Genomic DNA, 24,622 nt, shown 5'->3' with positions numbered 1-24,622 from the left:
GGCTTGAAACTGTCTCTCTCCCTCTCCCTCTGCCCCCCCTCCAAAAGTAAGGATATCACTTTAATAACAAGTGAGAAAATAACTGCTTTTCAGGGGATCTGGCTGGCCAGGTTGGTAGAGCATGTAACTCCTGATCTTGGGATTTTGAGTTCGAGCCCCACGTTGGGTGTAGAGATTACTTAGAAATAAAATCTTCCCAAAAAAAGGGAAAAAACTGGGTGCCTGGGTGGCTCAGTCAGTTGAGCTACCTGCCTTCCACTGAGGTCATGATCTCGGGGTCCTGGGATAGAGCTCTGCACCGGGCTCCCTGCTCAGTGTGAAGCCTGCTTCTCCCTCTCCCACTCTGTCAAATAAATAAATAAAATCTTTTTTAAAAAAAGGGAAAAAATGCTTTTCAAAGGATACCTGTATTACAGAGAAGACATTCTGGAAAATTACATTTGGAAATGTTTCCATTCACACATGATTTTGTTACTGAAACAATCAAAAATATTGTCTTTTTTTAAAAGTCATCTACACAGGTTATAAAAGATTTGCAAACACGAGATTATCCCAGTGAATCTAAAAGTCTTAAAAGAATTTTTTAAAAGAGGTTTTAAAGTTAATTTTTCATATACATATAAATGCAACAACTTCCAATTAATTATCAAGAAAAACTGATTGAGACCAAGGAAGAAGGGAATGTCACAATCAATTTCAACACAATCCTGTGCATAATTGATGGTTGAGAATTGAAACATTACTAATGTCGCCAATGATGTGATTCTTCCATTTGGACCTATGAATCTTTGCCAGGTATCTTCTTTGTTTCACTCATGAAAGTCATTAGAATCAAAAGTCAAAAGCAACTGAATTTGGAATCAGTCCCAACTTTGAAGAGTTGGGACACCTGGGTGGCTCAGTTGGTTGAGCACCTGCCTTCAGCTCAGATCATGATACTGGGTCTTGGGATGGAGTCCTGCACCGGGCTCCTTGCTCAGCGGGGAGCCTGCCTCTCCCTCTGCCTGCTGCTCCCGTGTGCGCGTGCGTGTGCACGTGCTAACAAATAACACAAAATCAAAAAAAAAAAAAAAGAACTTTGAAGAGTTATAGCTAAGTGTCACATCAAAATTTATCCTAGTTCAGAGACAGCACACTAGAATAGATAAATCAGCAACAACAAACGTTTACTAAATGCTTTGACATTTTAATTGGGCATATCCTTAGCCTTCAAGAAACAAAACAAACCATAATCTTCAGATTAAGTCTAGCCATAAATTGTTACGTTAACAATCCTGAAGTCAAATTGTAAATTCAATTATTACCACCTGGGGCCCTTGGGTGGCTCAGTCAGGTAAGCATCCAACTCTTGATTTCGGTTCAGGTCATGATCTCAGGGTCCTGAGATGGAGGCTGGAATCCATGTAGGGCTCTATGTTGAGCTTTGAGTCTGCTTAAGATTCCTCTCTCTCTCTCTCCCCCCCCTTCCCCTTTACCACACCCCCTCCGCCCCGACACATGCACATGTGTGCTCTCTCTAAAAAGAAATAAAACATGAAAAAAAAAAAAAAACAAAAACAAATATCACCACCTCTGATTTCCCATAAAGATTAAATAAAAACTACACAAATAAGAGTGCCTAGCACAGGGGCGCCTGGGTGGCGCAGTCGTTAAGCGTCTGCCTTCGGCTCAGGGCGTGATCCCACCGTTCTGGGATCGAGCCCCACATCAGGCTCCTCCGCTAGGAGCCTGCTTCTTCCTCTCCCACTCCCCCTGCTTGTGTTCCCTCTCTCGCTGGCTGTCTCTGTCAAATAAATAAATAAAATCTTTAAAAAAAAAAAAAAAGAGTGCCTAGCACAGTGCCTGAAATAAGTAGATGCTCAATAAACATTAACTGCCCTTTTCCCTGGCTTGAAGCCATGTGATTAGTGAAGAAATAAGGGGCTTAAGAATTAGACAGGTTTGAATTCTCACAGTACCGCTTGCTAGCTGTCTGACCTGGGGCACATTTTTTTTAATTCCAATTTTAAAATAGAAATAATACCCACCTTATAGGGTTAATGTGACTAGTGAATAAAAAAGAATGCATAAAGTCATTCAAACAACAAAAGACAATAAATGCCCAATCCTCCTCCTCTAAGATAGTTTACTCATACCTCTACTAGAAGCATATAGATTCATGGGTGACCCAACTTAAAAATATCCATCAGAATCCATGTCTTCAGCTATGAATTACATTAATATATTACCCTGACACAGAGCCAGGCATGGAATGCATACTCCATTAGTGTTTATTAAACTCAGGTGAATTACTACGTCTCCTGACCCTAAGCTAACTGGCAGCCTGGGCTAGTGTGATCTAGCCTGATGTGGGGCTAGGTCTACTCAAGCCAGGCCTTTTCCACTATCTCCCGTACTCTCCTTAGTTAAGTCATCTGCTTACTGAAAAAAAATGCTTATTCATATTAGTACAAATTCATCAAAGGGTCATAATAAGATGTTAGCATAATTTGAGTTTTTCAGGTTTCTGCAGCTGAGAAAGTCATTACTCTGTTAAACACTTTTATATAAAAGTAAAAAATATTTAAGCTTTTTAAACAGCTTACATGGGGGAGGGGGAGGTTTCCTTTTGTTTTGCTCAACTGTCACCGGCAAGTCACCTATGTTTATAATATCCTAAATGTAGCTTGTGTAGGACTGCTTTTAGAATAGAAAAACTCTAAAATGGCACAACCAATTCAAACTGCCAGCAGCAAACTCTAGCCAACAAATAAAGGGTTTGGAGGAAGGAGAAAAGTCACTCCATTCTTGCTCAACTCAAGGCTGAATACAGTTTAAGTGAAATACTATGCACTGAACATACAAATGCAGGTACAACCATATGTGGTGAGTTAAACTATACGTGAAGCACCTGTAAGACACAGAGTCAACTCACAGCCTCCGGCTGACAAGGAGAATACAGGTTTTTAAATGTCTGAATATCGCAGCTTCAGAGCTTTTGCAACACCTGCTTTTACGATGTCACGTGAAGCCAATAAGCAAAACTAACCAGCACTACTGGGGCCACGCAACCATTCACAGGTTGGCCTTGTAAACATATCATCAAGCAAAAACAGGCACACCGGCCGGCGGGAGGCCTTCGCCTAACCTCCTTCCAGATGGCAGACGCTGTACCCAGACCCCGGTGTTCAACTAGCCAACCCAAAATAAAGGAATAACTAGGAATTCTGACATCCCCAAAGGTCCTCCTCATCCTTAGCCTTTCCAGAGTGTCATCCCATGAAATAGGAACCCCGCGACCCCTAGTACCCAAGTGTCAGCCCTGGTCACCACCTTCCAGGGACCCGTCGCGGCCAGCTTTCAAAGCCCCCAAACCACTGACGCAGCTGCTTCCCTCAATGTAGACTCCATCACCTCTGTTAAGTTTCTGAAACACGTGATTTGGGGACGCAAACTTCCTAGAAACAGACTAAATACTTGAACACATTTCTGTGAGCCCTGCCACACTTAGATCTAAACAATCCCCAGGGAGGGGCTGAACGTCACGAAACTCGGGTGACACTCGTTCAAATCGCCTTAAGGAGGGGAGCGAGACCCTCCCGGCTGGCCGCCGGCGGCTCTTACCCATTTGTCCAAGGGGACTTGGGCGAGGGACCCAGTGCCCTGGTACAGGTCCAGGCTGAGCTGCTCCAGGCTCAGCTTCTCCTGCAGGAAGTGGCCCAGGTACCTCTGCAGGAGGTACCGACAGGCCCTCTTCTTAATGGACTCCGAAAACGGCCAAGGCATGATAAGGGCTGGCAACGGGGCCCGCGGGGGCTGCAAGCGGCGGCGACTCCGGCCCTGGGCACAGGCTCCGGCTCCAGGCCGCGGCAGCGGCGCCTCGGGTCCCAGCCGGCGTCCCCGGTCCGCGGAGGGGCCTAAGCCCGGGACAGCCCCTCCATGACCGCTGGGCGACGGGCGTCCCTCAGGGCGACCCCATCGCCCGAGCCGCGCGGCTCGCGCTAGGCCTGGCGGGGACCAGGCGCGTCGGAGTCCCCGTCGGCCCAGGCCCGGGGTGGGAGTGCGGGGCCTCCGCGAGGGTCCTAGTAGTTACGGAGAGAGGATGCAAGAGGACACGCGGGGAGGCAGCAGGGCCTGAGGCAGGTACTGAGGCGGGCTCCTCCACCGCCGGCGCACGACGAATTTGTTGTCATCCGCGGGGCGCGCTCCCGGCTCTGGGACGCTCCCGGCGCGTTCGCGACACCCACATTCGCGGCGCGCGGCCGGGCGCAGGCGGAAGTGACGCCACACTAGAACTGAGGAGGCGGGGAGAAGAGGCGGGAAGGGAGCGGTTCCGGCATCAAGTGGGCGGGATGAGGGCGGGAGGCGGGACGGCGCCTCGGGTCGGTTCCAGACGCCTCGGGAGGGAGGAAGAGGAGGACGCCGGACGCGTGCAGGTGAGCTGGCACCGGGAAGGAGGCGGGCCGGTGGCCGCCGAGACAGGCTCGCGGGAGGCCCGGGGGTCCAGCGAGCGGGACGCGGCGCAGCGGGCCGGGCCGTGGGAGGCGACGGCGCAAGGGGCCCGGTGCCCGGGTTGACAGGGGTCTGGGGGCGCGTCTGGCCTGGGCCGTCCGGTCAATGGGGACCCCGACCCCGGAAACAGGCTCTCGGAGTGCCGCCGGCCCCAGGCTGGGGGCTGCAGCATCTCCGGTCCCAACCTGCCACCGCGCATCCCCCACCCCTGCACCCCAGGTATTGACCGGTGCCCATTGTCAGCAAGTTATCCGCCCCCCGCCTCTTTCAGGTATTGTTTCCAAAGCTTCATCTTCGGTACTGTTTGCCTAGCGGCTTGCAGTTTACAGAGCGCTTTCTTCGTGCTGGGTGTGCTGCACCGGCCGCCGGGAAACTTGAGTTGTGGAGACATTTGTGGGCAGCACTGCTTTCTCTGCTCAATGCCAGAGCCTCCGGACCCGGCGGAAACCTGAGCGAAGTCCTTGTGCTGCTCTGGGAATCTGCGCCACCGTTTTTCTGCCTTTTAGGGGGCAGCTCCTGCAGAGGCCGAGCCTCCCTTTAACTTGGTCAACCCCGAAAGGCCTGCGTGCGGGTGTTCGGTGCCCAGGAGGCCAGATGCCCGGGGTTAGAACCCAGACTAGCCCAGCTTGAGTAGGGGACAAACCTAAACAGACCACTGGTACGGAAGGTTTCGTTAGGGGTAGCGAATTAAGACGAAGGGTTTCAGAAGATTTTATTGCTACGTGGATAACTTCTACCAAGACAGCCCGGAAATGTTCACAGATGAAACAAGCTCGGGTTCCCCTTTCCACAACCACCTTTGCATTTGAGAACCAGTGTGCTCTCTGGTATATGTAGTTGCTTAGATTGTTGGTACCCCTCATTCTTTGTAGGTTTGTCCCAAGCATTCTCCGTTCCCTTACTATTCGTTCATTCAGAAATATTTGTTAAGGACCCGTTAATTGAAGGTCTCCACAGTTGGTGATGTGGAAAAGGTAGAAAAGAATTCAAGGAGTTTATGTTCTGTGGTGAAAGGCCATTCCTTTATTCAGTAAAGATTTGTTTGTTGCCTGCCATGTACCAGGGACTGTTTTCGGTGCTGTTGATAGAGCAATGAACAGATTAAATCCCCGGCCTCATGAAGCTTACATTTTATTGAAGGGAGGGGAAACAGACAATAATTAAATATATCATAGGCCATGTGCTGGTAAGTGCTGTAGAAAAAAAGTAAAGCGATACAAAGAGAATGGAGAGGGAAGAGATTTGCCACTTTTTTACAGAAGGGGTAAGAGAAGGCCTCTCTTATTTAATAAGGTGATGTTTTAGCAGAGTCTTGGGAGAACGCTGGGGAGCAAGACATGTTATTTTCCGAGGCAGGGGAACAGCAAGTGCAAGGCCCTGTGGCAGGGCATGCTTGGTGAGTTCAAGGAACATCAGTGGGGCGTGAAGTAAAGAGGAGAAGCTGGGGGCTTGGGTGAGGGCAGGCTCCATAGGGCCCTGTAAGGACTTTGGCCTTTTACTCTGGGTAGGTGAATGGGTTCCAGGAAGAGGAGTGACATAATCTGGCCTATATTTATACGGGATCATGCTAACACCGGTGTAGAGGTGGGAGGACCAAAGGAGAAAAAAGCCAGACCAGTTAGAGATTATTGCAGGAATGCAGGCAGCAGAAGGCAGTAGCTTGGACTATAGTAGTTGTGGTCAAGGTAATAAGCAGTTAGATTCTGGATATATTTTGAAGATGATAAGTAAGACATGTTTAAGAATAATAATTACATTTGCCATAAAAGGAGTATAAACAAGGTGATGAAAAGGTGGAATCTCATCTGGCAGAGAAGTAGAATAGGCCTTGTAAGGTTTGAACCGGACTTTTGACAAATTGACTTCCTTTTCAAGTCCAAGTGTTAAGTGATTTCCTTTGGAATAGAGAATTGCATTCAGACTGTCCATGGAATGCCTGGAATTTCAAATATCAGGAAAGGAAAATAAAAATGGAAAGATTTTATAATAAACATGCTCCCTTCCAGTGTTACCCCTGTTGCCTTGTATGTTTTATGCTTTCTAGGAGAAAGTCAGCATAGTTGTTAAGGCTTAGGACCTAGCATTATTATACTTTTAGCTCAAACAGGGTATGAACTCATCCTAAATCACAGTGCTGTTTTTATGTTTTATCAAAGACAGAGTACTATCACAAAATGTTAACACCTAGTGTTAATTAAATGAAGAAGGTGAAGAAACATTGTCAACCAAACACTGTCAACTTTTTAAGAATTCTGTAAAAGGCTTTGAAGTGACAGGTTAGAAGCCACATACCAGAGCTATGTACATCCTTCAAAGAAATCCATGTTAACGTGTGAAACAAAAGAAAAGTGGATGACATGCCTGCTGTTGGCCTTTTGAGACTTGGCACTTGAGGTAACAGGAATATGATGTTAGGGCTCCCGCGTTGCATGGTTCTGGAAGCTGTACAAGACGGCAGCAGCTACAGCATTTACGTGATGTAAAAAGCACCAAACTCAGAGTTAAATGGCTTGAGTTTCAGAGTCAGCTCTTCTTTAACGATCGTTTTAATATATAATAATAACCAGATAATATTTCTTGAGCTTAGCACCATGCTAAACACTTTCCATCTGTACTTGTGGTATCCCACTAGGTGATGCTGTGGTTAGCTTCATTTTAGAGAGGAGGAGTATCTTACCAGAGAGATTCGAGTATCTTGCCCCAAGTCCCAGAGTAGGTAGCAGAGCTGAGATTCTTGCCATGTTCCAGACCCTTTAACCACTGCACCTATTGGCTGGCCACTTCTTGTTCATATTGAGTGGATTTTCCAGACTGTGATATATGATACAAATAAAAAGTCATCCTGTTTAAGATACTACGTTCTAGCCCTCTGCTGAGTGTTTGAATGTCACCTATAAAGTCAAATTCTCAAAGTGAAAATTGGAAATCTGTATGCTGCTCTTGAAATCATTCTTTTTTTTTTTTTTTTAAGATTTTATGTATTTGAGAGAGCATGAGTCGGGGGGGGGGGGGGTAAGGTGCAGAGGGAGAGAGAGAAGCAGGCTTCCGCCTGAGCAGGGAGCCCGATGCAGTGCTCCATCCCAGGACCCTGAGATCGTGACCTAAGCCGAAGGCAGACATTTAACCACTGAGCCACCCAGGCACCCCTGCTTCGGTTCTTTTGTCATGCTATATAATTGTTGTCATCAAGGACAAATCTACAGTCTTTTTTCAGCACTTTGATGGTGTAAATTTATGATGAAACACAATAAAGTCTATTAAATCAAGTAGAGAATAAAGAACTTAGTGATAAATACCTTGATAATCAATTTATCAGTCCTCTAGAACACTAACATAGCACAAAAATTCTACCCACAGACGAAGTAAGAGCTGGTTCCTAGGGGCGCCTGGGTGGCTCATTCGGTTAAGCTCTGCAGCTCAGGTCATGATGCCGTGGTCCTGGGATTGAGCCCTGCATCAGGCTCCCTGCTTGGCGGGGAGTCTGCTTCTCCCTCTCCCTCTGCCTCTCTCCCCTGCTTGTGTGCACTCTCTCTCTCAAATAAATAAATAAAATGTTTTTTTTTTTTTAAAAAGAGCTGGTTCCTAAATAATTGATGTATGATGTTTTAAGGAATCATTTTGGAAACTTTCTACAAGGTGACGCAGTCTACCAGAATAACTGATAGCATCCATAAGCTATTGCAATATTTTGAAGGTGCTGGCAGTGGAATATTGCTCAGAACCTGGTAAGGTGCCAATTTAGAGTCGAAATGGAAAGCAGAGAGGTTTTCTATTTTATATCTATTTAGATATTGATTTGTCTTATTTTGCTTGTAGTGTACTTTATATTAAATATAGTACCCAATCCTCTGTAACCTAGAGGATTACATGGAAAGAAAAACTAAAGCCTGGAGGGTTTTTTTTAAGAATTCAATTTTTGAGTCTTTTCTTAGAATCTCATTTCTAATTTCTGGTTTTGAAGGAAAGGTTGTTTACAGGGGTGTAGTGTTGCTGCTTATTTATAGTTTACAAGGCTTCTCAAATTAACAGTATCTGTATATTTCTTCACTGTTAGCTCCCTCCATAACTGATTTGTTATTACTTAGTCATGTATATGTGTCCCCATCATTGTTGAAAGTAGGATGCAGAGTAATTTCACAAATTAGTATATAAATGAAAAAAATACCACTTTTATTTGAATTACAAATACAGTGTATTTGTAATATATGATTATTTTGATTTTAAGTTTTAAAATTTTGGTGGTGCCTGGGTGGCCCAGTCGATTAAGCATCTGCCTTCGGCTCAGGTCATGATCTCAGCGTCCTGGGATCCAGCCCCTCATCGGGTTCCCTGCTCGGTGGGGAGCCTGCTTCTCCCTCTCTGCCTCTCCATCCCTCCCCACCCAGCTCATTCTCTCTCTCTTGCTTTCTCTCTCAAATAAATAAAATCCTTTTGAAAAATTTTAAAAAATAAAGTTTTTAATTTCAAAACACATCTTAGAGCTATTGAAAACAGATTAAATGTGTTTTTAACAGAAAATAAAAATTAAACTAGCTTTAGCTTTGGCTAATTTCTAAATGTTGCTAATTATAATTAATCAACATGATTCATCTTTACTTTCAAAACTCTTGTTTGAAATGCAGATGAATTCAAACCTCTCATTCCCCTTGAAACTGAAGCTACCAGTTACTTTAACTATCTCAATAGCTTGGCTTCTTTTAGAGTGTTTCTGCTTCTATACCTTGTACTTTCCAATATATCACATTTTCAAAAGACTCTTGTCTTATTGCAAACATAATACATTTTCTTTTCACCATAGAAAAATTAGAAGATAAAAAATTAAGAAGTAGGGAATAAAGGATTTACTAATCAGTATCTCGATAACCAGTTTCGTGAATTTTCCAAAAACACTTACCGCAGCCCCTAAATCATACCAACAGGTGGAGTAAGAGCTATCAGTAATTACCTTAGCTTTTTACAAAGAAACAATACACTAACTGAAGTGGGAAGAAGCATAAAGACATAGAGAGGTCCAACTCAGTACGAACCTGCTACCCTTCTACTAGCTTCCACCTCTGCTCATTAACTTCATACCCCCAGACCCAATGCCTGGAATTTTAAGTTTTTTGAGTTAATTTCTTAGGGAAGAGCAGTACTTCTTTTACTATTCACTCAAATATTTTTTATCAGAGGCAAAGGAAACCCTAGCGGTGTGGAGGCATAACCTGAAGAGGGCATGGCTTAAGACCTCCCTTTGCTGTAAAGTTCTAGGCAATTTTGCATCATATTTCATAGTATTGTTACTATAACAGTGATGTGTATTTGGGGAGAATGTCTACAGTGTTTATCCTAGGCTTTGTATGCCCCTTGTCACAGGGCCAAGTATCACAGCTTGGGAAGCAGAGAGTTCACATTTTTTCTTTGGTTTATTCATTCCGAAAATATTCAGTGAAGGGGCACCTGGCTGGCTCAGTCAGTAGAGCATGTGACTCTTCATCTCAGAGTGGTGAGTTCGAGCCCCATGTTGGGTATAGATTATAAATAAATAAATTTTAAAAAATATATTCAGTGAAGACCTGCTTTATGCGTGACCCTATGCTGGTAATATAGACATCAGAGGCCTTGATTTGCGATGAAGTATGAAAACCTATGGCAGTACTAATGCAAAGGAAGAAGGTTATAGTGATTAACTCTTTCTTGAGATCAGATACAGAATCCTGAAATAAATGTGTCCAAGCTGAATTTTGAAAAACCAAGAGTCCAAAAGTACAGCTGAACTTTGAACAATGCAGGCACCAACTCCCATGCAGTTTAAAATCCAAGTATAACTTTTTGTTTTTCAAGTATAACTTTGACTCCTCAAACTCTTTAAATAGCCAGCTATTGACTAGAACCCTTACCACTTACATGAGTAGCCAATTAACACATATTTTGTATGTTGCATGCATTATACACTGTATTCTTAACAATAAAACAAAGAAAAGAAGATATTATTAAGAAAATTATAAGGAAGAGGGGCACCAGGGTGGCACAGTTGGTTAAGCCTCCGACTCTTGGTTTTGGCTCAGGTCATGATCTTGGGGTTATAGAATTGGGCCCTATGTGGGGCTCCATGCTCAGGGCAGAGTCTACTTAAGACTCTCTCTCCCTCTGCCTCTCTTCCCCAACTCTAAAATTAAAATACCATTTCATATGTTTAAAAGGCTTGAGAGAAGACTGAGCAAATTAGAGACGTGGAAAATATGTTTTTTAAAAAGACTCAGGCAGAAAAGATAAGACACTGCAGAAGAAAAGATTAGTGAATTTGAAGACATAGCAATAGAAGCTATTCAAGTGAAACACAGAAAAGCGATTAAAAATGTGAAGAAAAAAAAAAAGGAGTAGGACAACTTCATTTAGACAAATCATGAAATTTGAGTCCCCGAAGAGAGGAGGGACAGATCAATGTTTGAAGAAATAAGGGCCAAAAATTTTCCAGATTTGTTAAAAACTGTATAAACCCACAGAGTATGAGACTCCATGAACCCCAAGCAAAAGAAATCAGGAAAACTACAACCAGAGGAACAAAGACAGTGACATCAGATTTCTCATGGGAAATAATATAAACAAATTAATAGTAGACATCTTTAAAATCTTGAAGGGGTGGGGGAACTGTCAACCCAGGATTCTTACCAAGCAGAAATAACTTTCAAAACTGAAGGTGAAAGGAAGACTTGTTTAGATATAGACAAGCTGAAAGAATTCGTTAACAGCAGACCTGCACTACAGGAAATGTTAAAGGAAATCCGTCAGGCAGAGGAATATGATACAGATCATAGATGCAAAGGTAAATAAACACAAGGGAATTCAAAGCACCAGAAATAGACATTATGTGGTTAATATAAAATACATTTTTAAAAATATTTCTTTTTTAAAGATTTTATTTATTTGTCAGAGCAAGCACAAGCACGGAGAGCGGCAGACAGAGGGAGAGGCAGGCTCCCCGCGGAGCTAGGAACCCAATGCAGGACTCGATCCCAGGACTCTGGGATCATGACCTGAGCCACCAGGCATCCCAAAAATACTTCTTTCTTATTACCTAAATCGCTGAAAAATTGACTTTTTAAAACAAAAATAATATGTATTAAGTTTCTAACACGTAGAAGTAAAATACAACAAAAATAGTACAAAGGCTATATAGTACACTCTTGTAAGGTTCTTATGCTATACATGAAGTGGTATAATATCACTTCAAGGTTGAAGGTAGACGGTAATAAATTAAAGATGTATAGTATAAACTAAAGTAACCAATAAAAACACGCAACAAAGAGTTAGTTCATAAGCCACCAAAGGGCCTAAAAAAGAATCCTAAAAGGTGGGCAGTCCAAAAGTAGGCAGAAAAATAAGGAAAAGAGAAGAGAACACAGATGGGCACAAATAGAAAACAGCAAAATAGTAACCACATCAATAATTATAGTAGTCATGTTAAATATAAATGGTCTAAACACTACAATTAAAAGGTGGAGATCGTCAGATTGGATAAAAAAGCAGGACCAAACTATATGCTGCTAAAAGAAACCCACTTTAAATATAAAGACTGTTGCTGTTACCATTTACAAAGAGCTTGAAAGAGGCTCTTCTATCCAAATCAAATTCTCCTTTCTGGGTAGCAGCACACTTCAGATTGGGCCATCTGTATCATTCCTCTCCTAACATTGTCCTTGCATTAGACTAGTTAGGCTAGTCTCCTAAGAATTCCTGCCACACCCCGTGCAGACTCTTCCTTATGCTGTGTTCCCTATGAAGAATTCTTCACAACTCTCAAGTCCTTTCTGCTTTATCCATAACTTCACCTGTGCTCATTCAAGACCAGTTTTGACTGATCTGTTCCATGAGTCAAAGTCAAGCCCCATCATAACTGACAATTATGTCATAGATCACAGGATGTCAGCACTCTCAAGAACAGTAAAGAATTTCTTGTCTATTCCCCTTATTTTATAGGTGAGAAAACCATGAGTCCAGTGAGGTTACGTGGCCAGCCCAGGTTCATACAAGTTTAGTGGTAAGTTTGTAGTAGGACCAAAACATATCATTGCTTTCTCTAATTACCTGCCACTCACAATTAAGTACATTTCTTAGGTTGTAATTATGATGCATGTGCATAGCGTTAATATTTATGTACATATTTCATGTTCTTGCCTTATTTCCCAAATTAAGCTGACCTTTTTTTTTTTTTTTTTTTAAGATTTATTTATTTTAGGGGCACCTGGGTGGCACAGTCGTTAAATGTCTGCCTTCGGCTCAGGGCGTGATCCCAGTGTTCTGGGATCGAGCCCCACATCAGGCTTCTCCGCTGGGAGCCTGCTTCTTCCTCTCCCACTCCCCCTGCTTGTGTTCCCTCTCTCACTGGCTGTCTCTCTTTCAAATAAATAAATAAAATCTTTTTAAAAAAATTTATTTATTTTAGAGAGAGAGTGCGAGGGAGAGGGAGAGAGAGCATCTCAAGCATACTCCTTGCTCAGTGCAGAACCCAACTCGGGGCTTAGTCCCGGGACCCCGAGATCATGACCCAAGCCAAAATCAAGACTCGGACATTCACCCAACTGAGCCACCCAGGTGCCCCACCAGTAGACACCTTTAATTAGTATTCTAACGCTTAAAGAGATGCTGGATGCATAGGCGCATAGTGGGTTATACTTGGTAATTATGACATATGATAATTAATAAACTTAGAGTCTGAATTGACAAGATCACAAAACGTAAGAATTCATTACTTTTTACCATTTGAAACAAGAGGGTTAATTCCCCTCCATAGACTAGCTAAGATTCAAAATATTTTTTTCTAGGGGCGCCTGGGTGGCTCAGTCAGGCATCTGCCTTTGGCTCAGGTCATGATCTTGGGGTCCTGGGATTGAGCCCCTCATCGGGCTCCCTGCTCAGCGGGGAGTCTGCTTCTCCCTCTCCTTTTGCCACCCCCCACCTCTCTGTCTCTCCCTCTCTCTTTCCTCTCCCTCTCTCCCTGTCTCATATGAGTAAAATCTTTTCTTAAAAAAATATTTTTTCTAACATGTATTTCCAAATCTTGCTACTCATATATAAAATAAGCTTAATTTAGTACGTTTATATTTACTGATTTTTTTCAACCCTAATATAAATTCAGTTCCTTGTCATGTTACCCACAGGTATTCACAAAGGTCTATACCTATGCTGTCTGATACAGGAGCCATTAGCGATTTAAACTTAGATGAATGAAAATTAAATGAAATTTGAAATTCAGTAGCTCAGTCACTCTAACCAGGAGCTTGTAGCTACTGTCTTGGACAGCACTGATAAAGAATGTTTCCATCATCGCACAAAGTTCTGTTGGTCTAGAGTTTGTTATATAATGATAACTTGTTTTGCCTGCAGAAAGGGAAACCAAGGATTTTTACCAGATTCATACTGATGAGAGAGTCATTCCGGTAACCAGACAGCAGCTCTAATGTGTCAAGAGTAATTCTAGTGGTGTCCCTTGACCAGAACGGGCACGCATTTCCTCATCGTCTATGGTACAGGCCTCCACAGTCAGGTACACAAGATAATCCACTGAGAAGTAAGAGAAAATAAGTTTATAGATCATATTTTACGTCTATTTAAATTCATATTTATGTATTGTAGTAGAATATGTATGTAAATAAATATACATATCATGGGGTATCTGCTCAAAGTATTTTTAGTTGCTGGGATGCATCATCAGAAATGTAGAAGCCATTTCTTTAGTGTTCCATTGATAAAGCCACCCTGTTGCTTGGTGGTCTACTGCCGTAGCTCCAGCACTGTCACCACTAGCTGCCTTAGTGTTTGGTGGTGCCTTCATGGCTCTGTGTTCAGTCTCCTCAAGAGAGGATCTAATTGGATAGGCCAGTTACCACCCAGAATCAAGTAGCTGGACAGAGCTCTTAATTCAGGATGATTTATAGACCCCTTGCCAGCCTTGAGGTGATACCTTTAATTGAAACACCATCCCCAGTACATTTTGCTGTGATCATGGTCCTGGAGTTACAGAATACAAAGCATGAAACTATCATTAAGGAATCTTTCCGAAGAAGACACTTAGCTTGGCAAGTACTCTGGGCATTTTTTAAGAGAACCATGTAAACTGCCTGGTACTGTACATTCCCTGTCCAATGTGTTTATTAAAAATAAATTACAACTTCCAAAAAGGAAGGCCAGAAAATGAGGTCTCTTGGACTGCCTTCATACTCCTTTCCTGCTAATAGGGTACACGCACTGTGGTAGACAGGATAATGGCCCCCAAAGATGTCTACGTTTTAATCCCCAGAAACTGAATGTGTTACCTTATATGATAAAGGGAACGTTGCAGGTTGGATTAACTTCAGGACCTTGGATGGGACATATCCTGGATTGTCCAGGTAGGCCCAACCTGAGCACAAGGGTCCTTGTGAAAGGGATGCCCATGTGAAGAGTCAGAACAGGAAGGTGTTACCACAGAACCAGAGAGTGTAGTGATGTGCTTTGAAGGTGGAGGAAGGGACCATGAGGAATACAGTCAGCTTCTAGAAGCTAGAAAAGTCAAGGAAACTAATTTTCTTCTGAAGGCTCCAGAAGTCATGCATCCCTGCTGCTACCTGGATTCTAGATTTTTTACCTCCGGAAATATAAGAAAATAAATTTGTGTTGTTTTAAGCCACTAGGTTTGTGCTTAATTTGTTACAACAGCAATAGGAAACTAATAGAGACACATAATGAAATTCACATTCTACAGAGCTTTTATTAAGCACTTTCTGCATGGCAGGCTCAAAAATATCAGTTCCATTTTTTAAATCTCTTTTATGAAGCTGTTGAAGAGCTAGATCAATCACTACTTTTCATTTTGGGTCGGCTTCTAAATCAATTAGGATGCTGTCAGTTGCCAGTAAGAATGGAAATTTGTTGGACTCAATAACTGAAAAATATGAAGGTTGGGCAGCTGGCAGGACTCTGGCTCCCTTTCACTGTGAATCTCTTGGCTGTGTTCGTTCCCACTGTCAGCATCATCCTTGGGCTAGTGTCCCCGTCTCAGGATGACTACCAGGAACACCTGGGGCTATGCGCTCAACTGCTCTGGATTGGAGTCACTGGGAGGAATTGACGTGTCGACGAGGGTAGTCTTTAGCCGGGACTGGAGTCAGTCTCACTCACATTATTTCGTTACTTTCCTCAGTAAGGGAAGAGGGCGTTATGATTCCCCTAAGAAAATCTGGGTGCTATTAGGAAAGGGAAAGAGTATTGATAATAATCAAGAGCCTTTATAATGGATAAAAGATAAATTATGATATCTTGAAGTAATACTAGTGTAAAATGTTATTAACTTGTATAGTGCTTCAGTACTAAAATGTTTCATTTTCATGTGTATGTATCATTACCAGAAGTTCTGAATGTGTCTTTTTTCCTGTATCATATAAAGACTTTTTTTTTTTTTTTTTTATGAGAGAGAGTGAGTGAGCACGGCATGAGCGGCCAGCAGGGACAGAGGGAGGAGAATCCCAAGCAGCCTCCATGCCCAGCACAGAATCTGACATAGGGCTCGATCTCACAACCCTGAGATCATGACCTGAGCCGAAATCAAGAGTCAGATGCTCAACCAACTACACCACCCAGGTGCCCCAAGACATTTTAGAAAAAATCTTCTAAAAGTTTGCAGTTAGGAAAGTTGTCTCTTTTTTTCCCCATTGGTGCTAATTATTACATAGCAACAGCTTGATGACATACTTTCCTGACCTGTGAGGGATTCTTCCATTCTGGTGTTGGATTCTTCGTCTTTCTCCATCATTAAGGTCCTAATTGCAGTGAATTAGACTCCTGCTTTAAAAGCTTGTCAACAGGGGCGCCTGGGTGGCGCAGTCCTTAAGCGTCTGCCTTCGGCTCAGGACATGATCCCAGCGTTCTGGGATCGAGCCCCGCATCAGGCTCCTCGGCTAGGAGCCTGCTTCTTCCTCTCCCACTCCTCCTGCTTGTGTTCCCTCTCTCGCTGGCTGTCTCTGTCAAATAAATAAATAAAATCTTTAAAAAAATAAATAAATAAAAGCTTGTCAACAAGCTTTCTCATGTAAACATCTTTTTTATGTCATGGTTATTATTTCTGACATTCATAATTGAGGTACTTGATCACTTAACCAAAACAAAGGTGTTCGTTATTCGTGATGTTAAGAGACTTATAATGGACAGTTCCATTCCAAAATCTTCAAAACTGACTCTCTAAAAAAATAAAATGGGCTCTTTTCTTATACATAAACCAAGTATAATATTAAGGAGCATAATGATTATGCCTTAAAATGATACCTAATGATTCTACCTTAAAAAGGTAGAAATTTGGAGCGCCTGGGTGGCTCAGTTGTTAAGCGTCTGCCTTCGGCTAGGGTGTGATCCCAGGGTCCTGGGATCAAGCCCCGCATCGGGCTCCCTGCTCTGCTGGGAGCCAGCTTCTTCCTCTCCCACTGCCCCTGCTTGTGTTCCCTCTCTCGCTGGCTGTCTCTCTGTCAAATAAATAAATAAAATCTTTAAAAAACAAAAAAGTAGAAATTTTTAGAAAAACAAATGTTTTCACTTTCATATATATAAGTCAATATTAGATTCCAGTTATCTGACAAATTGCTCCAGCAGTAATTGATAAATTTATAATTAACTTCCTAGTAGTGAGCGACTAATTCTGTAAAGTACCGTGGAAAACAAGGTAAAGGAACCTTAAAGCATAGCATTAGTTGGAATAGGATTGGAGGAATAGATTATTAGTACATTTGCTATGCAAGTTTTTGAAATGGCTTGACATGGTTTATCATAAACTGCCTTTAGCAAATGGTTTGCCTTTAATGATGGCAAACGATGTGCAGCTACAGGAACTCTAACTCCTTAAGATTTTTGTGAGTAATTTTAGAGCAGCAGCTATACAGAATTCTCTAAACTCTAAAAAATATGCAGAAAAATCTGCCAGAGAATTTGATTCACTTTCTCTGAGGTGGGGTCAGTGGCCAAAGTAAAAACCACTAACTTAGAGGATTTTGAGTATTACAAATAGGGCACAAGTCAGTAACTGTAGAAAAAGAGATGGAATTTTTAAGATAATAGAGAAATTATATAAATGATCATCCCAAGTTGAAGAGTCCTACTACATTCAGGACCATGGATGCTTAATCCAGTTCAGAGAAATGAAAACTTACTTTTAAAGCCTGCAGCTAAAAAGAAAGCATATTTTCTTCTGAAAAAGCCTGCATTCAAGTGCAATTTGACATTCATTAACTTTTCGCATTCATACATTTTGAATTTTAACAATACTCACTGCTACCGGAGTCAGAGAAGAGAAGCTAGAACTCCATAGCAACCTGGCAGGGATGTTGGATTGAGTTAGCCTGAGAAATAATGTTTTTCAAATTATAATATTTGGATCAGTTCAGAGAAGTGGTAAAAACATGAGTCAGTCATTCAATAAATGGTGTTGGGACAGTAAGCCATCCATTTCAAAATTAAAGCTACACAAGATAAATTCCAGGTGGATCAGAAGGTTAACTATACATATATTGAATGAGAACTCAGAAAACAAGAGGTTTTTAAAATGTAATCATGGAGTGGAGAAGGCAAAAAGCAAAACCCCAAATCCAGAAGTCATAAAAGGAGCCATTGAGAAATCATGTACTGTAGTAGGTAAAGATTTGAATTCTGGTTTAATGATCTGAGTTCATTTCCGTTTCTGTTTTTTACAGCTATATGATCTTGAAACTAAGACTACCCTATAAATATGAAAAAGATGTTTAATCAAAGAAACAGATACTCAAACAATGAGGCATCATTCTTCACCTCTCAAATTGGGAGATATTAACAAGGATTGTAAAGAGGGTAATGAAAAAGTGTCATCCCTCATATTCTATTCGTGGAGGATAAATCAGTATAGGCTTTTTTTGAAGGTGAATCAGCAATATCTATTGAAAGTTAAAACGAGCATACACTTTGACTCAGCAACTTCAATTTTAAATATCTATCCTAGAAAGATAATTACACATTAAAAATAACTATGGGGGCACCTGGGTGGCTCAGTCAGTTAAGCGTCTGCCTTCGGCTCAGGTCTTGATCCCAGGGTCCTGGGATTGAGCTCTGCGTCAGGCTCCCTGCTCAGCAGGAAGTTTGCTTGTCCCTCTCCCTCTGCCTTCAGCTCCCCCTGCCTGTTCTCTCTCTCTCTTTCTGTCAAATAAGTAAAATCTTTTAAAAAATGAAGTATGTACTAAGATTTTTACTGAGGCATTGTTGGAAATAGCTGAAAACTCATATTCTGAATTAGTATCACTGTGGGAATTAACCTTTTTGGGGAGGAGTGGAAAACAGTTGTTTTTTGAAAATCTATACACATCTGTGAAAAACAACTGAAAATGGTTTTAGACAATATTTTCTGTATAAGTTGCTAGCTAGTTAATGTTTTCTATTAAGGCATAGCTCCTTTTAATCAAACAATAATATTTGGAATGTCTCTCTATAGACATGTTTTATATCTACTCCTTTGCAGAATGGAAACAGACTGTAATCCCATGGAGCTGAGCAGCATGTCAGGGTTTGAAGAAGATGCAGAGCTTAATGGTTTTGAAGAAGCTGATATGAAAGACATGAAGCTAGAAGCCGAAGCAGTTGTAAATGATGTTCTCTTTGCTGTTAACAACATGTTTGTCTCAAAAAACCTGCGCTGTGCTGACGATGTGGCCTATATCAATGTGGAAACAAGAGAGAGGAACAGATACTGCCTGGAGCTCACTGAAGCGGGGCTAAGGGTAAGTTGCTTTTCTCTCTGGAAAAAAAAATTTTTTTTTATTGCTATCTCTACCACTGTAGGTGGGGGATGGGAAGAGTGTTAACTGAGAATGCAACACTCAGCAGCTCCAATTTTTTTTTAAGATTTATTTATTTGTTTATTTATTTATTTTTAGAGAGAGCGAGCAGATGGGAGGGGCAGAGGGAGAGGGAGAGAATCTCAAGCAGATTCCATGCTGAGCGTGGAGCCCGACGCCAGGCTCGATCTTACAACCCTGAGATCACAGCCTGAGCCAAAACCAAGAGGTGGACACTCAACTGACTGCACCACCCACGTGCCCCAAGATTTTGTAAGGAAAGCTTTTTTCCCTAGGAATTCTTACTAATTCTAAAGTCTTTTGGTCAACGTGGAGAAATTGGATTTTTTTAAAAAGACAAAACTTGATTTGCAGTATTACTTTGTTTTGACCATCACCCCCCAAATTAATTTATTTCTTGCCTGTAGCTAAATATGTCTGCCAAAATTAGGCATTCTGTGCACTGAGTTTTGCAGTCACTGTGTTGAGGATCTTTTCCAACCTCTCACAAACTGTCTGTTCTACTAAAACAGCACCCCTGACTGCACTGTTCTCTAGCTGTTGGATCAGAACTAAGTCACAGCAGAATACTTTGCCTCCAGATTTGCAAGAGTGTCTTTTCCTGTGGGTCAGCTTTTCTAGGCAGTCACCTCTCAGCACCCTTTGAATGAGAATCCTGACTTTGGAAAGCCCTTCCCAAGAGCAACTAACTATTTGAAACAACAAAACTCACTGGGGTGCCTGACTGGCTCAGCCAGTGGAGCGTACAACACTTAATCTCAGGATTGTAGGTTTGAGCCCCCACCTTGGGTGTAGTGATTACTTGAAAATAAAATCTTTAAAAAATAATAACTAGAACAACAAAACTCACCGTTAGGAAAATTTTTGACCTGAACAAAGGAATAGACCGTAGAAATACCACAATTTAGTTTTTGACTTTAATACTTATCAGTCTGGGTGAAAGACCTCTGACTTTTCTGTTTCTATACCTAAGAGTAGCCCCGCAAAGTTGCACAGTATCATTAGGTACAGGGCAAGGCCTAAGCAAGTAAGAGTGTCATACAATATTAAACAAGTACACAGACATCTTGTTATTTCACTAGATTCAGTTTGCTTGGAAGTATAGGAACCATGTGTCCTGTGTATTCGTTGACAGGCAGTCACCTCCACTGAAGTAAATTGCAAGGCTAACCTCTTCACTACTTCCGGTTCCCTCATAACTGCCACGTCGGTAGCTCCTTAGCTTTGGGAGTACTACCTGGATTAACTAATCTTTGTGCTCTCCTTCCTAAATCCTTAAACTTGTTCTAAAAGCATGTACAGAAGTCTATAGAAGTGGATCTTTAACAGAAATAGGCAAATCAAAAGTAGAGATAAATGACCCTGCTTAAATTAATTCTGTCTTGCACTGATTGACTCTGAGATGGCTGTGGGAAGGTAGGAAAGGTTCTGATCAGAGTCAGAAGCCTAACATGGGAAATCAAGTGATCTTGGGTAAGTCATTCAACCTCTCTGAGTCCCTGCTTCTTTATCTATAGCCTAGGGATTAGAAAAAGAAAGAACTAAAAAGCGTTTGGGGGATGCTTATATGAATGGTTTGCAGAAAGATCTAGATCCCTTAAAAACCTGGCACATAAGTATTCCAATATTTGTTCTTGCAGTCTTATTCACTTAACTTTTATTGAGCAACTATCCTGGATCAGGAATTGGAAATCAAACCATGAGTAAGGTATGATCCCTGTCCACTAGGAGGACTACAGACTAGCAGGGAAAAGAGGGGCAAATGGAATTGGAGTGCACAGAGAAAGTGCTGCGACACAGCATGGTTCTGAAGAGGTGTGACTCATTGTCCTGACTGTCTGCCTCTGCTTGTCATATAAAACAAAACAACAACGCCAGCGCCACTTGTACCATAAACTTGCATCTTCTTGGATAGGTGTCTTGGATAGATGTCATAAAAAATTAGAGTTTATCTAGGGAATTCACAAGCTTTAGTCAAATCAACAAAAACTAAGTTGATTTTGCCCTAACGCTGTGCGGGTGAGCCAGGATAGATCTTTTTGGGGACAAAAGTTTTCACTGTGTGTAAAGAAAACACACCACACACACACACACACACACACACACACACACACACAGAATAGCATTCCCTTTTATCTCACAGAGTTGAGTATTTGTCAGGTAAGTAATGTATTAGTAATGTTGAATTAGTAATGTAACTAATTGTAAAGCAGGATTGAAGCTATAAACAATTTTTAGAATTCTTTATAAAAGAGTTTAAATAAATAATGATAAAAATATGGACAGATAATATATTATCTATTCTGGTGCCTTGTTATGGTTGATCCTCACTAGGTGTGGGATTAAATAGAAGGGTGTTTCAGTCTATGAAAATGAAATACTGGTTCTGTGTAGCTTTTTACATTCCTTCTGACATGCCTTTTTAGGTTCAGGAGTAGGTAAACTGAACCTTTTACATTTTGAGAAAAAAAATGATAAAGAGGGCATTCTGCTGGTGGTGTTTCTGTGCTTCAGATTGCTTAGAAGATGTGCATATTCTAACTGTTGATTGAGAAATTGTGTCATTCAAGAATGGCCCCCGTAAACGGGTGGTTTTTGCTTTCTGTACCAAGTTAAATCTAGTTATTTGATTCACTGTTGCATTTCTCTTGCAGGTGGTAGGTTATGCTTTTGACCAAGTGGATGATCACTTGCACTCCCCCTATCACGAAACCGTCTACTCGCTGCTGGACACGCTCAGCCCCGCCTACCGGGAAGCGTTTGGAAACGCGCTTCTGCAAAGACTGGAAGCTCTGAAGACGGATGGACAGTCGTGACGACGCTTTCTCCTTCTGGAGGGGCTGCTGCTGGTACAAAAGGTTGACATAAAGCTTGAAATACTTGCATATGTCAGAGTAGAAAATGCATCCTTAGTTTTATGTCCATTTCTTGCTTCAAGTTTAGGCTCCTGACTCAGATATTACTGACTAATGAATTGTCTTTCTTCGTTTCCGATTCATGAAGGGAATCCCGAGGCCATTGCTGTGACCCCGTTATCAAGACATTCAGATTTCTTTGTGTAGTATCTTTGCATTTCAAAGCCTAATCAGTATTTCATTCTATTATTACAGGACTTTGATGCTGCCAGCACGCTCTCTTATATAGGAGATTCTAGATTTGCACAGTAATATACAGGAATTAAAATGACCTAACTTCAAACTTGGATTCAGCTTGCTAAATCAGGGGTTTACTACTAGCTTGGACTGACTTTGTAGTAATTATTTTGCTACTAGCCTTACTGGAAACAAATTATCAACTAGTTTCCCCTGCACAAATTTTGAAATTCACTGCTTCACTTAATCTATTTATATTACTAATATGGACTGATAAAGATGAATTAATTATATATATATTACTTAGCTAGTATTAAATGGAAAACAGGTACTGAAATAATAGTTCTGTATTCCTTGTTTGCAACAGCCAGCCAACTAAGAGGACAAACCATTAGCAAATGAATGTAATAATTGTTTCCAAGATATTGAAGCACATAAGCAAATATAGGAACAGGCTCCACTTTTCTTAACAAAAAGCATCTTCAGTGTATGTGTGTGGGATTTAAAAGGAAGAAGATTCCGATTTCCTAGAAAACAATATTTTGGCCTGTGTTGATTCTTATTATGAATGTTTGTTTACACAATGTACAGTATATATTCAGAAAGTATTTTTGCTTCAATGTTTCCTTTCTATAATGCAGTGCTTTGGTATTCCCATAGCGCCCCTCCTTCCCCAGCAGATGCACAGTATTCTGTCTCGATGCTAAATCTACAATGTAAAATGTGTGCATTGTATGGGTTTGAAACCAAAGGATGAATGAAGCATTCAGAGACTTAATATTTGAAAAAGGGAGGCTCTGTTTTTATACTTTATTACAGGTACTAATATTTATAAAAATGAATTGTACCATGCTGCTACATGTTTTCAAGTACACATTGAATACTGAGGATTGGAGAGTCGATTTTGTAGTAGTAATCTAAAGCAGCAGCTGTAGAAATGTTGAAGTAAAATTCTGCATTGGGACACACCTTCATAATTTGTCATTTGCAGACTTTTTAAAATCATTGTTAGGTAATAGGTACTTTTAGGCTCTGAAGAGCACGTAGACCAGATTGAAGTTCGGTTTGGGTCAGTATTCGTCGTCAGAGTTCATCGGGATGCTTTAACTACGTTCGGTAAACACATGTCCATTCGCAGCTTTTTTTTCAGATGCTAACTGTTTGGGCAGTGAAGTCCAACTGCAGGTCGGATTTTCTCACGCTTAATCTCAGGCTAAATAAATGTAAAAGATATTTGTAAAGTTCAAATAAAATTCTGTTGACTCATTTCGAGTTAAATATGAAGAAAAGTGATTGTATATTCAAAAATTGACATTGTTCATTTTGTGATAAATGGCTGGTTCCAGGACCAGGAGCTTCCGTGGCCATTTTTGAATTCCGTGCGGTTACATGTTGCTGTGAAGTGCTTGCTCTATCATTATGAAAGAGGAACAAAGAGAGAAGATATTAATAAAACTATACAGATACTAAGACTTCTATTTCATCTACCTTGAGTAAAGAATTTAATCAGATAAATTAAGCCTCGATTTCACTTCCCAGAGAAAAAGGGGAACAAAAAGGAAAAGCTTCTAAATAAGTAACTCTTACAAATCAGTAAGAAAACAAGAACAGTGGGCATATAATATGATCAAACAACTCTAAAAAATATATAGATGTCCAGTAACCACTTGAAAGATATTCTACTTGACCAGTAATCCAAGAAAGGAAAATAGGGTTTAGCTCTGGGTTTCACCTAATAATTTAATAATCTCCCTTATTTAAATATAATGATAACAATAAGGATTTAGTGAGGGGCACTCCTACATTCTGTTGGAGAATATATCGATGAAACCTTTCTGGAAAACATTGGTAATAGAGCCTTTACAAAGCTTGTAACTTCTGAACCGGTAATATCCTAGCAAACTAGCATAGGGAAGTGATTCAGCAGAAGATATACTACAAGGATGTTCTTTTTCTCTAATGAAAAAATGGAAAGGCTCTAAAAAGTGGTTGTTATGCCACATGCTCTTGATGGAAAAATATGCAGCCGTTAAAAATCATGGAAAGAATGGCAACAGGAAAAAAATGATACTACATGATAAAAAAGGATATAAAACTATGGTCTATTTTTGGAAAATCTGCAATGTTCTACAATGTTAATATAGCTATCACTAGGTAGTAAGATAGGTAATTTTCATCTCCTTCATACTTTCTCTGCATTAGCCTATATGCACT

General features: G+C 41.2%; 2 protein-coding genes across 6 annotated transcripts in view; one reads left to right on the top strand and one right to left on the bottom strand.

The window, feature by feature from the left end:
* ATG2B (autophagy related 2B) overlaps positions 1-4,234 on the bottom strand; it is a 73,063-nt gene extending 68,829 nt beyond the window's left edge. For both annotated transcript variants that reach the window (XM_008702438.2, XM_040641469.1), the window contains exon 1: positions 3,604-4,234. In XM_008702438.2, the coding sequence (XP_008700660.2) occupies positions 3,604-3,765 (162 nt within the window). In that variant the 5' untranslated portion in view covers positions 3,766-4,234. The remainder of the gene's footprint in view (positions 1-3,603) is intronic.
* Positions 4,235-4,294: 60 nt separating this feature from the next.
* Positions 4,295-23,762, top strand: LOC103669639 (GSK3B interacting protein). 4 transcript variants are annotated; one of them, XM_040641464.1, is made up of 5 exons: positions 4,324-4,415; positions 12,451-12,511; positions 13,858-14,017; positions 18,980-19,238; positions 21,971-23,762. In XM_040641464.1, exons 3-5 carry the CDS (start codon positions 13,995-13,997, stop codon positions 22,130-22,132), a joined length of 444 nt encoding a protein of 147 aa, XP_040497398.1. In that variant the 5' UTR covers positions 4,324-4,415; positions 12,451-12,511; positions 13,858-13,994; the 3' UTR covers positions 22,133-23,762. The 4 variants fall into 4 exon arrangements, with proteins under 4 accessions (XP_040497401.1, XP_040497398.1, XP_040497400.1 ...); XM_040641466.1 differs by having other exon boundaries at positions 13,858-14,041; XM_040641465.1 differs by lacking the exon at positions 13,858-14,017.
* Positions 23,763-24,622: the final 860 nt, after the last annotated feature.

This window comes from Ursus maritimus, unplaced genomic scaffold (genome assembly GCF_017311325.1).
Source record: "Ursus maritimus isolate PB19 unplaced genomic scaffold, ASM1731132v1 scaffold_25, whole genome shotgun sequence".
Classification (NCBI taxonomy): domain Eukaryota; kingdom Metazoa; phylum Chordata; class Mammalia; order Carnivora; family Ursidae; genus Ursus; species Ursus maritimus.
Note: the sequence above shows the minus strand (reverse complement) of the source record. Positions and strands in the feature narration are given on the sequence as shown.